The sequence below is a fragment of the Spermophilus citellus genome, assembly GCF_964194105.1.
Source record: "Spermophilus citellus genome assembly, chromosome: 11".
NCBI classification, from domain to species: Eukaryota; Metazoa; Chordata; class Mammalia; order Rodentia; family Sciuridae; genus Spermophilus; species Spermophilus citellus.
In genome coordinates, this window is record NC_138192.1 from 125,485,388 (window position 1) to 125,503,058 (window position 17,671).

The 17,671-nt window shown below is 39.3% G+C and overlaps 1 protein-coding gene across 1 annotated transcript in view; it reads left to right on the forward strand.

The window, feature by feature from the left end:
• The window catches only part of COL4A3 (collagen type IV alpha 3 chain), a 135,371-nt gene that overhangs the window by 113,475 nt on the left and 4,225 nt on the right, over positions 1–17,671 (forward strand). The window contains exons 37-50 of the mRNA XM_081260738.1: positions 180–319; positions 2,244–2,370; positions 3,492–3,572; positions 3,975–4,073; positions 4,549–4,596; positions 7,771–7,956; positions 8,441–8,571; positions 11,659–11,731; positions 12,592–12,663; positions 12,754–12,879; positions 13,694–13,792; positions 15,937–16,149; positions 16,780–16,957; positions 17,073–17,187. Of these exons, the coding sequence (XP_081116864.1) occupies positions 180–319; positions 2,244–2,370; positions 3,492–3,572; positions 3,975–4,073; positions 4,549–4,596; positions 7,771–7,956; positions 8,441–8,571; positions 11,659–11,731; positions 12,592–12,663; positions 12,754–12,879; positions 13,694–13,792; positions 15,937–16,149; positions 16,780–16,957; positions 17,073–17,187 (1,688 nt within the window). The remainder of the gene's footprint in view (positions 1–179; positions 320–2,243; positions 2,371–3,491; positions 3,573–3,974; positions 4,074–4,548; positions 4,597–7,770; positions 7,957–8,440; positions 8,572–11,658; positions 11,732–12,591; positions 12,664–12,753; positions 12,880–13,693; positions 13,793–15,936; positions 16,150–16,779; positions 16,958–17,072; positions 17,188–17,671) is intronic.

Sequence of the window (17,671 nt, forward strand, 5' to 3'; positions counted from 1 at the left end):
TGTGCAACATGAATGAGAACAAAATAAATATTTACATCATACAAAAATTACATTTCATAACTACCTGATGTATTCGTGATTCTGAAAAACCAGCTTCTTGGGAAATGGGCACTTTACATGCAGTTTGAAAGTAGAACTCCATATTTACCTGTTTTACCTGATATGATTCTTAATTTCAGGTTCTAAAGGAAAAAGAGGAACTTTAGGACTTCCAGGTCTAGCTGGAAGACCAGGCTTCCCAGGTACTCATGGTCGACAAGGAGATAAGGGAGAACCAGGTTACTCAAAAGACACAAGGCCAGGACCACCAGGACCAAAGGTACATAGGGCACTGAAATAATTATGTTTGGGGGTGGGGGAAACCCAAAGAAATATTAAAAAGCATCCAGAGTCAATATTGGCAGAGAAAATTAAAAATATTATTACTTTAAGGCAGTTAACTAGATCTTTAAAAATACAACTTCCACAACTGAGGATGCCTATCAGTCAGTTGTCTGGTTCAGAAATCCTGTTTTCAGTCACTGTCCCTGCAATTTAAGTGTGCTCCCAGAAGGAGGCAGTGATGATAGGCCCACACTACCTGACAGGGCAGGGTTTTTTTCTGTTGTGTTATAAAGTGGCTAGTCTCTACCATGGACTCATCTCACACAGACTTAGAAATCTTATAATCAAAAACACATGTCTTAGTAAGATATCACAAAAGATACAAAATAAAGTAAGTCAGAAGTATTATTAAAAGGCAAATGGAATCTTAAGATACATACATTTATCTTTCTTGTTGATAAAGTGTATTTCCATTTTATTACGCAGAGCATTTTTATTTTGTCTTAATGTTCTTGTGCTTGTGTCTGTCAAATCTAGGTTGGAGGTCAAAGCTCTTGATTGTGTGTTGTATGAAGCAGCAACCAAATGTTTCAGGAGGCTTTGGCTGCTTTTTCAAGATTTACTTTCTGCCAACCTTTCTGTCTACTATAGTTATACTAACGGTCAGAGCTAGACAATTATAGCACAACCAATAGAAATTTTCATAAGTAGGGGTTTTTAACATGGGTTCCTTGGACCCCTAGAGGAATCTATGGAATCTCAAGAAACACACTCACCTCCTGAAATTGAATACAAACTGTTTGAATGCAAATTTTTGTATGGAAGAGCCCATATTTCATCAGATGTTCAAGAATATACAACTCCAAAACATAAAAGCTATTACTTAGGGAATGTTCTCCCTCTCTTTTGAGCCAACAAAATACTACTTTTCTTAAAATTTTCATATTTTCCAGTAGTAATTGCCAAAACTAGAAAGAAAAATTTTAGATCCTTCATGGATCCAGGAAAATAACCCCTTATAAGTTGGAACACAAATTTCCTTTTCCCTTTCTATTTAGTCTGGATTCTTGGGAATCCAGGAAAAGTCTCCTTCCACTGAGGAATTATTCTTAGTGAGGAATTCTACTTGACTTTATTCACATTCAGTTAATTAGTAGTTCCATTTAGATTTAAGATTTAATTGGTAACCATCAGAACCATTTTTTAGAACTTTGTATAAGCTGGTTTTATGATATTAGCAAGAAATAGAGTAATATATTTTAATTAGCTACAGTAGAAATTTTACAAGTCACCATCAAACCCATATGTTTTGATTTATCATAAGACTAAAATATAGATGTAATTAATATTAAATCATTGAAAGTATTTTTTACATATTGAATCTGTTGCATAGTAATAGTAAGACACATATTCTTCTGTTAGCTATTTCTTTCTTACCCCAGTCAGTCATCAAAATTTATAATTATAAATCTGTGTGATTATTTAACATTCATCTCCCCACTGATGTCTGATGCTCCATGAAGACAGGGTTGTATGTACCATGTATGGATATGAGATGGTATCCATACATGATTCGTACAGATCATCACATGCTGGTAAGAGGCAACTTCAAGGGTCTGCAGCCTGTGTCATCACAAAGGTCCCATGTGAAGAAGGACCCAGGCTTGGCTTACTATTCTATTGTTGATGTTTTGAAATTAATTATTAAAAAAAAAAGAGAGAGCAAGAACTACATTTTTAATTAGCATTGCACCCTACAAACCATGTTGCCCACCTGTTCTAGCACCTTTCATGGTACTGGCCTACAGCTGAGAACTTAATATGAATTGATGAATGAATGAATGAATGAAGTTTATTCTTAATCCTAATCACATATCCTACTTATACGAGAATTTTAAAGGTATTTGACTGAATTTAAGGGGGATCCAGGATTGCCAGGTGACGTGGGAAAGAAAGGAGAAAGAGGGGCCCCTGGCCCACCTGGACGATCAGGGCCTGCTGGACCTGAGGGAGCCCCTGGAAGTCCAGGAGATCCTGGCCACCCAGGTGAGCTTTGGCTTTAGGGTTCTGAAAGTTGGAAGCATACATGTAGTAACATTAGCCTCCTGGAGTATTCTTTGTAAACTCTGCTTACATGCTACAATTGTTTTTATTCAACTTGGACCTTGAAATTCTAAGACACTAAGAAACAGTGAATAATCAAAAGGAGTCTAATTTTACTGTTTGGGAAACTAAAATCTAAAAACATACTCCTGTAGGCAAAACTTCTGAAATGCTACCTCAACAAATTCTGCCTAAAGATATGAAATGTTATTTACCTGCACGATCTTATAACGTTTGGAGGAGTTTACAAATGTCCACAACAGATACTCCAGATGGGATGGCTTAAGCAACAGAAATTTTTTTTCTGAGGGTCCTCAAGTTCAGAAGGCAGAAATCAAGGTGCAGGTAGAGTTGGTATCTGAGACCTCACTGCTTGGCTCATTCTTCTCCTGTCTTCCCTCTGGTTGTCCAGGTCCTAAACTCCTCTTACATAGACATTACTCAATTGGTATCTCCAGTGGATGAGGACCCTCACTAGTGACCTCATTTCTACTTAATTTTTAACAACTCGGTCTCTAAATATAGTGACATCCTGAGGTACTGCAGGTTAGGGCTTCACATGAATATGAGGACAACACAATTCAACTCCTAACACATTGCTCTGATCCTTTTGTTCTGATATATTTCTGGGTTGAACACTGGATTGCTTTCTTATTAGCTTGCAGCTTAGATTTGTTTTCATTGTGTTTTATTGAAAACAATTGTTTTAACTATTAGATTGCAGCTTTAGGTCTTTAAGACAGCATTTAAACTATCTGTTGGAACTCTACAAGTTTCAACATATTTGCAGCTAACTACAATGAAAACAGCACTTCAGATATTGAGTGGTCCATGTGGTTGGTATACATGTGCTTTTTAAAATGGTTTGACACATCTCTGCTGTGGGTCCCTGGGAGAATAGCAGCCAAGACAAAAGCTTGAAGGGACCTGTCACCAGAGATTCCTTGAGGCCAGTTAGAGCACAGATGACTGCAAGAAGTGACCTTTTCAGGCACTGTTGTATACGTTTGTAAACATTTATCTTTCTATGTTTGCTTTTCCTTCCCATCTCTCTTCATTCCTAGGAAAGCCAGGTCCTGATGGTGATTTGGGACTTAAAGGAATCAAAGGTTTCCCAGGCCGACCAGGAATAAAAGGCCCTCCAGGTTTCATTTTTGTACTTATTCTGTCCCTTTTCTTGAGGGAAGCACATTTTCTTCTGAGGTTGGAATCTCTGTACACTTACTGCTCTTCTAGAAGGTAGTTCCAGTTACTTGGCACCAAGACAAAAACTATGTAGTGAAAATGGAGTTAGAAGTTTCTACTTCTCTAATTCTGATTCACATATCTGCCCATGTAAGCATCCCAACAGTCGCTTCTGTGATAATAGTAATCTGGGCATGCTTTTCACTATTGTCCTAGCTTTCACATAACTAGAGCTCTGAAAATTTAGCACTTTTAACAAAATTCTGCATATTTTCCTAGTATTCACACTGGTAAGAAATAAGTCCTCTCTTCAAATGCCATGGTTTTTATTTTGGTTTATTAATTTGCTTTTTTTTTTTCAGGTCTTCCAGGATTCCCAGGACCTCCTGGACCAATAGGTGTAAGAGGTAACCAAGGATATGATGGGATTCCTGGTCCAGCTGGAGAAAAAGGAGAAACAGGTACAACTTACTCATTCTTTCCCCTTGAATTTGGTACCGGGGATTGAACCCAGGGGTGCTATACCATTGAGTTACATCCCCAGTCCTTTCTACTTCTAATTTCCAGGTAAGGTCTTGTTAAGTTGCTGGGCTGGCCTTAAACTTGTAATCCCCCTGCCTCAGACTCCCTAGTAGTTGGGATTACAGGTGTGTGCCACCACAACCCAGCCTTGATCATTAACTTTGATCCACTAATTTTATTTTGGATAGAATTATTAGAACATTTTAATCCTTCATTGCTCTAAAGATTTTTTTCTCTGATAGAACCGATGTTTTCTAACATGTTCTTGGTGTGTGATAACTAAATTTCATCCATATATACGTGGGTGTGTATTTATGTATATATATGATATACACACAACTTACACACATATATACTCATATTTATAAATAATGAAATTAACCAAATATTAAATGTCAAACTCATCTCTTTCAGGCTTGCTGGGGGCCCATCCAGGCCCAAGAGGGAACCCTGGTACTCCAGGTAAGCAGTTCTTTCCTGACCTAAAGAAGCACATTTCCTGCCGCAGTCCTGGCTGGGCACAAGATCACGAGCCACTCACAGCTTTGTAGATTCAAACAGCAATTCTTTATTCCCGAACTCACACCGGCCTCTACACACACGTTCTGGGGAAATCCAAGTTCTGCCGCACAATTCACGTCCCAAATACTTTCTCAATTCCACAGGAACTCAGGCAGCAGGATACGCCCTATTCCCAGCAGCAATAATCTTAAACCTGGAACTGCCTTAAATCCAGATTGTCTTAAACCGGGAACGCCCTAAACCCTGCAGGATACACCCTAAACCTGGATCCACCCTCGTCCTTGAGCAGGGTCACCTTTCTCAAACACACATGCAATGTCACAGCGAATTTCCAAGGCAAGTCCATTTAACATGGGGTACGCTGGCAAGGAAATTTCGATGCGTCATTCCTATTTGGCAATGGCCCTCAGCAATTTCCAATGACAGAATCCAGTTTGATTTACTTGCTATATTAAATAAACTTAATCTAGTGAATTAAAGAAGTCTTTCAATGGCAATATAACATATTGATAGTCTTAGTATTCAATTAAATGTTCACTATCATTAACACAAAGTGAATGGATTAGAAACTGTGATCCAATTTTGGAATTTCCTTCTTTTTTGGGGGGAAGGGGGTTGTACCCAGGATTGAACCCCGGGGGCATTTAACCACTGAGCCACATCCCCAGCTCTATTTTATATTTCATTTAGAGACAGGGTCTCACTGAGTTGCTTAGGGTCTCATTAAGTTGCTGAGGCTGGCTTTGAACTTGGGATCCTCCCATCTCAGTCTCCCAAGCCATTAATTTCCTTCTATGAAATTCTGTTTTCAAAAAGAATTCTTATGTCATTGCCTTTTTGCTAGTATGATTTCCATGTGTCCTAGAGAAGGATGCAGGTAGAATTGCTGGCTTCTCAATGAGCATCCCTCCCTGGGGCTCTGAGACACAGTAGAAATCCCAAACCTTTCCCATCTATTGTCCTCACAGGTCCAATCCTGCCCCACACTGAGCTTGTGGCTCATGCTATTGCTACCTAGTTACTCTTTCAATGACTCAAACATGGCAATTTATCAAACATATCATTCAAAGTAAATACACATTTTTTTTTAGATAGAGTGAGAGAGGAGAGAGAGAGAATTTTTTTTAATATTTATTTTTTAGTTCTCGGCGGAAAAAACATCCTTGTTTGTATGTGGTGCTGAGGATCGAACCCGGGCCGCACGCATGCCAGGCAAGCGCGCTACCGCTTGAGCCACATCCCCAGCCCAAATACACATTTTTGTTGTTTGACAGACTGCAAGTCTGCATTCTCGTGCCAGTGTCTTACAAGATAGGCACCTGCTTTTAGCTCCATTTATTTATTTATTATTTGGTGCTGGGGATTGAACTCAGGGCTTCACACATGCCAGGCAAGCGCTCATCACTGAACCACATCCCCAAGAGAAATATCAGATTATTACACACATTTTCTTTTCAGCCTTTGGTCCTATGCACAGGAGTATTTCATTAACAAAGAGGCCTAGACCCACTGAAAGCCTCGGCTCTTGCTGCTGAGAGAACCAACAGAGAGGAGTCCAAAGCTATTGAGAATTTTACAGGGACAGGAACTGTCCCTTGACCCAAGATTTCAATATGAAAGTAGAAAAGAGCTGGTTTTTCTCCCTTTGCTTCTTGATGATTGATTGTCCTTTTGGTTGCGCTCAGTATTTCCGTGTGTTCCAGACCCCTCCTGCCCTAAGACCATGAAGCCCTCCCCTATTCATTGTCTACTTCCAGAATTGTGCAGAAAAAAAGGAAACTTTCTTTTCATATTTTTAGGCTAAGCTCAAAATCTAATCTTTTGGAGTGAAAAAAATCATAGCATTTCATTGCAAGTAAAATGTGATATAAAATGACCATACAATAGGTAAAAATGTCTTTAAAATAAAAAAGTGTAAGTAACTGATGATGTACCTCAGTCCCTCCGGGTAACTGAATATGGAGAGTTCATTGAGACTTGGAAGGTAGGAATCCATTCAATTAGTTGATCCTTCAAATCCTAAGAAGAAATCATATTGCAGAACAAGGACTTCTTTTAATGATCATAGAATGTACAACCCAAGCATCTGGATGCTTCAAATCATTGCCATACAAATATAGCCAAAGTCATCTAAATACTTTCTCTGAAAAGCACAAATTACAGGCACTAAAAAGCTAAAGGATGTGGATAGACATGGGCCTAGATATTTAACATTCATCAATTTTATTTTCATGATAACTCTTAAGTCTTTGACACATAATCATGTCCCAGGCTCTCACTCTGAGCTGCCAGCCTCACCTTCACTAGTCCCCATCTTTCCTCGAATTTGTCTGCTATTTTCATGCCATTTACTCTCTCAAGAGATGGGAGAGAGAAAAGCGAGATTATTTGCAGTTTGTACATTTTTCATCCATGAATGTCAAAGCACAATCTCTTGAAGATTTTCTGATACGAAAGTGAACAAGTTAGTGTTAAGTTGTGACTTTGGGGGAGCTTTTCTTTGATAAATCCAAACCTCTTGCTGAATTTGAAGCTCCCAGACTAAGTGTTCTCATTTTGAGGAAGAATTAACCAGAAGACACAACAGGGACTGTAGCTCTGCTGCTCCTTCACCTGGGTCTAGCTGGATAGTACTTCCAATGCGCCTATCAGTACCATGAAGTTAGCTTTTAATGCTCTATTGAATTATCAGTAACAGAACAATGTCATTGGAATCACAGTCCATCAGATAATAATAGATGTGGCTTACATTCATATAACACTTCAGAGTTTATACCATGTTTTTTGTCTGTATATTATCTCACTTGATCTTTAGAGAACTGTCCTGAGACAGGTATTAATTTCTCTTTTAAAACAATCTGACAGAGACTTTTAATATGAAGTAAATTTGCTAGGATCGAACTGCCAGTTGAAGGAAGAACTGTAGACCCATATTTCATTTATCAGCCTATTTTAAATATATATATATATATATATATATATATATATATATATATATATATATAATGACTCTGATACTCCCACACGAAGTATCTACCTTACTGAAGATAACCAAAACCTGCAAGTCCAGCTACAGAAGCATAACAGAAACTTACCATGTCTTCTTGTTTGCAGGTGCCAAAGGAGACAGGGGAGCCCCTGGTTGGCCCGGCCTCCCTGGCAGGAAGGGAACAATGGGAGATGTTGGGCCTCGAGGACCCATGGGCATAACAGGACCCCCAGGGCCACCAGGTTGGCCTGGGACCATCATCCCTGGCCAAAAAGGAAATCGAGGTCCACCAGGTTCAAGAGGATATCCAGGTAGAGGTTTTACTTTTAAGCTAGATAGATTGAAAGTCACATTTGACATCTGAAGTTCTCATCCTCTTTGTGGGACTTCATTGCTTCCTTTTGCCTCTGGCCTCCATTCTCCCTGGAGCCATGGTTCTCGCAGCTGTTAGACTGGTGGTGGTGTTGAGGTAGGGCAGCCTGCTTGAAAGATTAGCAAGTACAAATCAATGATCCTGAAAGAGACACCTATATTTATTGAGCTTCTATTACAGATCAGGTCTAGGGCCCAGGCACAATAATAGACTGTCTGTACGGAGAAGCTATTCCTAACTGTACTGGGTGCTTTACTGGCATTATCTTATTCTGTCTTTACCCCGGTACCATCACACACAGCAGAGGAAAGGATGTTTGCAAGGATAAATTTCAGGGTTTGCACTTTATTGGAAAAAAAATCTCTGATAGAACTTTCTAGGACCTCTTACTGGCAATAATGACAGGTTCTTTGTGAATTTAGGTGATCCAGGTTCCCCTGGACCTCCAGGGAGTCATGTAAAATGCATAAAAGGTGACAAAGGATTTATGGGCCAGCCTGGCCCAAAGGGTCCACCTGGATCTATAGGTGATATAGGGCCACCAGGTCATCCGGTGAGTATGGAAAATTCTTTTGACTTATTACTAATGCAATATTGACTTATGACTGTTGTTATATTGTAGGTAGAGTACATATTTGCTAATTATTAATCCAAAAGTATTATTTTACTCTTGTGAACCATTTGCCAGGATCAGATGCACCTGGAGGCAACACAAGTTTAGCATTTGTGATGCATCTGTGCTGTGCCCCTAAGAACAAGGATTCAGAAAATCAAAGAATCCTAAGAGTTAGGAAGATCTGGCCCCTAAAAAGCCTCTAAAACTTTCTCTGGAAATCACCTCTACAGCATTCCTAACCCTTGCTTAATTAACCTCTGAACAATTCCAGAGGACAAAAGCACCCAGTTTAGAATCATCCAAAATGACATCATGTTCCCCTCTACAATAGGCTTTCCAACCAATCTGTGCTATCCTGTTTATTATCTCCCCATCACATACTTCCAACATTTCTTCCCAATTATTTTCTACACAGATAAATACTTGAATTTTTCAAATCAGTCAAACTGCTGATCAACCTTGCCTCTATTCTGAGTACACCCTAGTTTGTCAATATCTCCCTTTAAAATGTGGTCCCTGGGAAGAAAGCCCTCTGGAAGGAATACCTCCATGGGTGGCTAAAATAGGGAAGCATCTCACCATCCTGAACACCACTATCCTGGGAATCCAACCCAAAGTCTTGCATGGGCCTTTTGGCTGCCCATTACCATGTTGTCACGCATTGAACTTATGGTCAGTTGAGCTTATGTGCCTTTTCCTCATGAACTGCTACTACATTTGCTCCATGTCTCGCTTTATGTTGTTGATATTTGTGACTTATGTGCAGGACTTTTACATTTACCTTTTGGGGATGCCATGCTATTCATTTAGGCCCACCCATGCTCCCAGCCCAAATCTTTCAACTCGGCGTCTCCCTCAATGCCCTCTGCCTCTTCCCCCAGTGTTCTCTTAGTAACATATTCAATATGCTGATTCCTTTGTGTATGTATGTCTCTTGGAAACATGTAGGACAGGAAGTGTAGCTTGACGATCATTGTAGAGCGTCTACTCTGTGCTGATCGAACAATAAATGCACACAGTCCTCTGCCCCGGAGGAGCCTACAATAAGGTGAAGAAGACAGATACAAACAGTTTGCTGAGAGGAATGAGGGAGGGCTGAGGGAGCATGGGAGGGTGTTTCGTCCCTCCTGTGAAGGGAAGGTGCTTAGGAAGCGCTACTCCCGGCCTGAGTCTGAAAATATGCAGAGCAGTCATCCAGAAAAACAAGATAAGTAAAGGTGGGAGCCTGGAGGAGGAGCTTTCAGAGCAGAGATGATGAGTGTGTGTGAGCGACAGGGCACACAACTCTGTCACTGGATGCTGTGGTAGGGGTGAGACACATCAGGAGGAGATGCAGGGCTAAGCAGAGGTCAGTCACAGGGATCCAGTTTTCTAGACTAAGAGGCAAGACATCATTTGTTTACTCTAAAAGCATTGACCGAGCAGCTCTGTGTGCCTGGAGTCCTCTCTACAAGTTAGAATTAATCCCTTAGTTAACTGCCTTCTGATCTGGCCATTCACCAAGCCTTAAATCCATCCTGGTTGCCCTCTGCAGCATTTCCACACACAGACATGACACAGATACCGGTGCTTTGACAGTTTATAGGAAAAAAACCAGATCCTCAGTGCTTTAACTCCGATTGCCTCTTCCTTTATCCTCATCAGTGGCAAATTTAGAGATACTTTGGCAAGACCATTGTCAGGAATCAAGTTAAACTCTCTCTGGTTCTCTTGGTATTTAGGTTCTAGACTCTACCTTTTAATTTTGAAAAAAATGAGGTATCTATCTCTTTCCAGTCTGTAGGTGCTTCTCATGTTCTCCTTAATGCTTTGAAAATTGTCAGCACTGATCCTATAATGGTATCTAAGTTCTTCCAGGGACACTGGGAGGTAGAAAGACTGGTTTATAAAGTGTTCTCACATTTCAATCCCCTAGTGGTTTCATGGCCAATAGCTTCTACATTTGCAATTGAAAGATAATTTTTCTTGACGGGTGTCTTGACTGACCCCTAACAGTTCTCTCTTTGCACAGAGCAGTTCCCTCCTACCCCAGGGCTTGTCCTGCCACCAGGCCCTCCTTAGTTCCCCTGGCTCAAGATAATAAGCAGATATCTGAAGATAGAAAGTCCTTGAACAGATAGTTGTCTTTCCTCTCCCTCCTCTTGTAGTCTTGTACTACCTCATCCAAGCAATAGGACCACTTCTTGGCCCTTTGGCTTCTTAGCAATAGGACTGTCCTTTCTTTGTTCTTGTTCCTCCACCAACAGTTGGCTCAAAGGCAAGTTTTGTTATTTTTTACATATTTCATGACTTTCAGCTCATTATTCTCAACAATAGCATTCTGTCCAATTCCTGTGGACAATTTGAGAGTAGATTTAATATACACTTTGACATATAGCTCAGAAGCCCTGCTCCTCTCCCCTTGTTGGCCTCACTTGAGCATCTCATGGCCTCAGGAGCAACAGTGGGAGCTTCATATGGTGGGAGCTGCCCACTTAGGTCATGTGTCCCAGCCAAACGTATCTGTCAAGAGCTTTCTCCCATTCCACTGCCATCTTTGGACACTTCCCTTCTCCTATCACCCTCACCAGGAGGAATTTCTACCTCCACGGCCTAGTAGAATGATGCCCAATAATGGCACCATCATCTTTATAACCATTACAAATGCAGATATTGATTCTCATTCTGGTGGTCTAGTGCTTATTCTTCCTAAAAGATCCCCCTATACTGAGCAAACTCAATCAGGATATAAAATATCTAATTGTATTCAATACTAAAAAACATACAATAACATTAGAAAGTATGTTTGATCATGGACTTAAAGGAAATTTTTATTTCTTTTTAAAAAATAACAGTCCTAAGGAGAGGTCTAGGTGACAGAGTTATAGATAGTTGAATCACTGGATTGGATGGTAAAATATGTCTGTCAACTTTAACTCATTCTCATCAAACATAATGTTACATTCTTTTTGCTTAAAAAATGCCATGAGTATCATAATTTTTAAAATTTATCTGTGGTTTTGCTCCCTTCTTTTTGAAATATAGGGAGCACCAGGTACCCCAGGCCTTCCAGGGCTCAGAGGTGATCCTGGGTTCCATGGATTTCCAGGCATAAAAGGTACTGTTTTTGTGCACTGCTCTTTATATACAAATACAATTTTTCACATTTAGAGCACACAAATGTTTGTTGCACTCCTGTGAACACCACAGACAGTGAGCATCAGTACAATTAGGACCCTAGCATGCATAAATACTCCACTGGCACCCAAGCCCAAGGGACTTAAAAATTAGAACTATAATTTAAGGATGGAAATGATAGAAAAGCTTAAAATAAAAATAGTTTAAAGTTACCTTTTAGGGTATTGATATGTGTCTGGATGAGCAAAGGGGAGCTTCATCAATATTAACAGTACTGTTTTCTAGCTGTTCACCATATGTGCTTATTATTTTCATAATTTCAAAAAGTTGAAAAATCTCAAAGACTTGAAACCACACTGTTAGTGGGGGAAAACTAAGAAAATTTTTATATGCATATTTATACACTTGTTCTTCTGGGTCATGTGTGTGTGTATGTGTGTGTGTGTATGTGTGTGTGTGTGTGTTTGAATGGAGTACTGGTACTGGGGATAGAGCCAACGACCTCATGCATGGTAGGCAAGTGCTTTACCCCTGAGCTACATCCTCATCCTCCCAAATATCTGAAATTTTAGGTGTGCAACACAGCACCCAACTAAAATACAAGTTCTAAATGCTGACTTTGGGGCTTATATTTTATAGAATGAGGAACATGACTGATTATGTACAAATGGAATGCCAACCCCATGTGAACATATTTAAGGAACATATTTAAGTTGTGGCCATCACCATATTGTGCCATAAAACTCTAATTATAACTTTCAGAATTTATCCTTAGGACCAGGAAATCAGTTGTCCTGTATGGCATCATTCTTTTTCTTCTTCTTTTTTTTTTTTTTTAAGGAGAAAAGGGTGATCCAGGATTTCGGGGATCAATTGGACCTCCAGGGCCAATTGGGCCAAAAGGACCACCCGGTAAATATATCTCCATACAATTTACTGTTATCCATGAAAAAAGGGTGACTCATCCACAAAGCCCTCTTCTTATTGCTTTTATATCAATAGGTGTCCATGGAGATCCTGGCACACTTAAGATCATCTCCCTTCCAGGAAGCCCAGGGCCACCTGGCCCACCTGGACCACCAGGGATGCAAGGAGAACCTGGGCCAGTGGGATCACCAGGAAACCCAGGTGTGGACCTGGCAGCAGTGACTAGGATCTCTAGGAACTGATTGAACCATGATACCTGTAAAGCACTTTGGAGGCAAATGATACAACTTCACAGAAAACTTTAAACATTGTAGTGGGCTTTTTTGTAATCAGTTTTAGGACTGAGTTCAATTACCCTTGACCAACAAATAAAAATCCTTAGAATCTATTGAAAACTGATGTATATAGTATAAACTTGGGCCCTCTTTGTTAAGATAAAGGAGGCATTACGTCTATCTCCTCTGACAGCTGTCAACCTTGGAGCTCTATTTTTAAATGACTGCCTAAATATACCCAAGTTCTATGGATTTAAACTTTTCTAACACTTTGTACAGCAAAGTGTTAGGAAAAATGACTTTAAAATCTTTTTAAAATATTTGTGTTTGGAAATTGAACTAATCCCTTTACATATACTTAGCATATTATAATAGACTTCCAAAAGGAACTATCATGCTGTAAATGTTTGTGAATCACATGGGAGATGAGAGATATTTCCTATTAGTTTGATCAATACATGGGCCTAGTCAATTCTGGAATAGAATAAATCAAAATGGCAGCAAAATTTTAAACTTCTATATTTGATATACTAATAATTCATTTTAGGGTCTTTTGTGAGGGAGGCAGAGGTAACAAGTTGGATGAGCAACCATCCCACTTTGCCCAGGATGGAGGGTCATCCTGGAATGCTGGACATTCACTGCTGAAACTGAGGAAATCCCAGGTTAACGGGGATGGTTGGCCACCTGACCTTTTATCCTGACATTCTGAAATGAAGGTATTATCGTTTTTTGCCTAGGACCCTGCGGACCAAGAGGCAAACCTGGAAAGGATGGAAAACCAGGAATTCCTGGACCAGCTGGAGAAAAAGGCCACAAAGGCCACAAAGGAGAGCAAGGTGAACAAATACCCAGTTGATTCCTTTGTTGATAGCGTGCTGTTTCAATATAAAAGGGGGTCTTGTCTGAATGTGTGAGTATAAGGGTAATCTAGGTCTTTCAGTTTGTTTTGTTCAGATTGGACCAAAGATCAACAGCTTGTGTGGAAGAAGATGGGAAATTAAGAATTACTGGAACACACTAGTTTTCTTACCTTGGGCATATATACTTTAAACTTTCAGCCTGATGTACAACTTAGACTCAGGGCAGATAGAATTAATGAAGCTCTAGTGGATGTTCCATTTTTAGAAAGGCCAATACTTTTAAATTACTTATAAGAGTTGGTAGTTAGTAACTACTTATAGGAGTGTTACATGAATATAAAGTTAGGAAAATATTATATTGAGATGAATAGTAGAGCAATTTAGTTTTCTTATTTAGGGATGTCATCTTTTAACTACACCATGGTGAATATCACTTGCATTAGTCAACCTTAGGCATTGTGACCAACTTGGAGGAGGAAGTTTATTTTGTGCTCACAGTTTCAGAGATTCAGACCATAGTCAGTCAACTCCATTGCCTTGGGCCCAAGATAAGGCAGAACATCATGGTGGAAGAGTGGCGACAGAGGAAGCTGCTCAGCTCATGCCAGCTGGGAAGAAGATAGAGTGTTAGAGTTCAGGAAGAGAGCCACAGTGAAAATGCATCCTTCCAGGACAAATCCCCAGTGACCCACCTCCTCCTTCCATACCCCACCTGTCCACAGTTATTGCCCAGTCAAGTCCATTCAAGCTAGGATGGACTACTTAGGTTATAGAGCTTACAGTCCAATCATGTCACCTTTGAATATCCCTTCATTAACAAAAACCATATCATCACTCAACAATTCTTGTGTGGGTCCTGAAAAGGGGCCTCGCTTAAATATGTCTGAATAGAAGCTATATATGTCAGTTGATAACCTGGATCTAAATCTACCTTCTGTAAAAGTTTCAAAGTATCCCTTTGGAAAATACCAACATGTCCCAATCTTATATTTTTACGACTGCTAACTTTGTTAAAGTAAGAAAAACTTCTACATGTGATTTCCCAGTTTATTTATATGTACATATGCCCAGATATAATAAAGACTAGAAACTTAAATCCTAAAAATTCAAATATTATGCTATTAATATTAACTACATAGTTAACTTTGATTTAGTATTCTCACAAGTGCTCAGTATTGTTAATTTTTACATTTTCCTCACAGTGTGTTTTCAAAGAGGTAAAAAACAAAGCTCTAATTAATAATTCTATTAATTTATAAACTATAATGATAAAGGCAGGGTTTCTGAATGGGGCAACAGCAAGAACAACAGTACTACAATACAAATTATGGCGAGAATTATTATATGAAGACATAGTCCAATGCTGTGGATGCCTCATAACACTGATAAACTGATAGACTTGGCCCCTTACTTGGAGGTGCAGAATAGCCTTAGATACCATGCACTGGCAGAGAAGCTAATCTCCTGCCCTGCTTCAGCTAATCACATTACAACTCCCATGCAGATATTGGAAGGTGTTTTTGCTTGGGACTAATTATAGCCCTTTGTGAATGAGAGTAGAGGTTAGGGATAGTAAAGAATGTGTGCCTCTCCTATATTAAAACTGTGGCAATTGTGTATTTTTATAGTAACACATGAGAATTTTTTGCCTTACTAATGGATCAGAAAGTTTATTGAAGTTTGCACCTTTAAAAATAAATTTCAGTATTTTCTATAACTGTTTATTGAATTTATCCACAGCATTAAGCAATTTCTTAGTATCTACTTGAACACACTTTCTAATTGTAGATATTTTCTTACTTTTCCCTCACATTGTAGGAGGACCCATACATATTTGTTCATAAAAGATGTGCATATACCTTTGACATACAGGCCATTGTGTGCTAGGCATCACAAGGGAATTCAGAGATAAAGAAGACCTGATAACACACACAAATATCAATAAGAGGACTTTGTGACTAACTGGTTAACATTTAATGATATTGCTTGGTCATTTTATAACTAGGATTCCTTTCTATATTTGAAGCTTAACAGAGACACAGAAGCATTTAAATTAGTACTTCAGAAAACAAGTCTGAGATTCTGTTTGTGTTACAACATTTATAATGTGGTTTTTAAAGGACCGCCTGGATCAGATGGGTTACCGGGTTTGAAGGGAAAACCTGGAGACATTGGCTTGCCGGCAATGGAGACAAGAAAGAGGGGCTTTGTCTTCACCCGTCACAGTCAAGCAACAGTGATCCCTGCATGTCCAGAAGGGACAGAGCCACTCTACAGTGGGTTTTCTCTTCTCTTTGTACAAGGAAATGAGCAAGCCCATGGACAAGACCTTGGTAATGTTCTGGTCAGAGTTTCCAGTTGTTTTGCTCCATATGCAGATTGCAAACTTTTTAGTTTGGGGTGCTTCCTCTGAAGATAAGTAAAAACAACCTCAAGTGTCTTCCATTACATTTTAAAGAGAGCAACTGGCCTGAAGTCTAAGTTGCATTCTGGTATGTAAAATGCTAGAAGGAGTCAAGCTTGTCAGGTTCAATGAAAATAATTTTCACTTAAAACACCCGTCTTCTTCTTCTTATTATTATTATTTTTTTAATTTGTTCTAATTGGTTATATCTGTCTTCTTTTTAATCCCCAAATGATCTTTTCTAAGAAAATTTTATGTGACTATTAGTTGTTCTGAGTAACTAAAACTATTTGAAGCAAAGACATTGCTTTAACCAAACTACACCAGCCCACAAGTTCTAGACTGATTAGAAGGGACCATAGGAAGTATTAAGGATGGGAATAGAAGGATTTGTTTGCCTGCTGGGTTTTTATTTCCATCATGACTAAAACTTATCAATATGACATTTTACAAATAACTAGCTTGTGTTGTCTTTGATCAGGCTGCCTCTCTGTTTTAATAGAATAATCTTAATTTAATAGAATAATCTTAACTGATACTCAGTTCCATATTGTATTAGGGACTCTTGGGAGCTGCCTGCAGCGATTTACCACCATGCCATTCTTATTCTGTAATGTCGACGAAATATGTAATTTTGCATCTCGGAATGATTATTCATACTGGCTGTCGACACCAGCTCTGATGCCAATGGACATGTCTCCAATTACTGGCAGAGCCCTGGAGAGTTTTATTAGCAGGTAAAAATCCAGTCCCTTAATTTGGCAATGGGACCAAATGAATTGCATTGCTTGTAATGGAATGAAACATTGCAGAAAGTGGCAATGCCAGCACAATGTTGATTTCGTGTTATAGATGCACCGTCTGTGAAGGTCCTGCGATGACCATAGCTGTTCACAGCCAAACCACCACCATACCCCCATGTCCCCGTGGCTGGGTTTCCCTCTGGAAAGGATTTTCTTTTATCATGGTAAGGAGAAAAGGAACAGCAAAACTATAGTAAAGATTCCCTGCAGAATGTTACATTGTACTGGCTGAAATACGTACAGTCCCCACAATGGACACTGCCTGAAACTGTGTGCAAGATGCCACAGATATTTGACAGTTTGCAAATATACTCTTTAAAAACAAAACAGTGTTACCTGTGCTGAGTAATGAAGTGTTGAAAAAAATAGACTTCTCAAGACACAATATTTAGATTAATAGCAACTACCATGTATTGTTAATGGACTATCTTTTTGTCTATTTGTGTATATGTGTGACAGTTCCTATATATATCCTCTATAATCCTAATGATAACCCTGAAAGGTAGTTTGTATCATCTACAGTTCACAAATAAGAATGAAGTAATTTCCTCAGGGTCCCATGACTATGATCGATTTGCCCATTAATAATCTGTAATTGTTCATGACATGTTCTCCCCTGTCTTTGCTCACAGTTATCTATTCATTCAC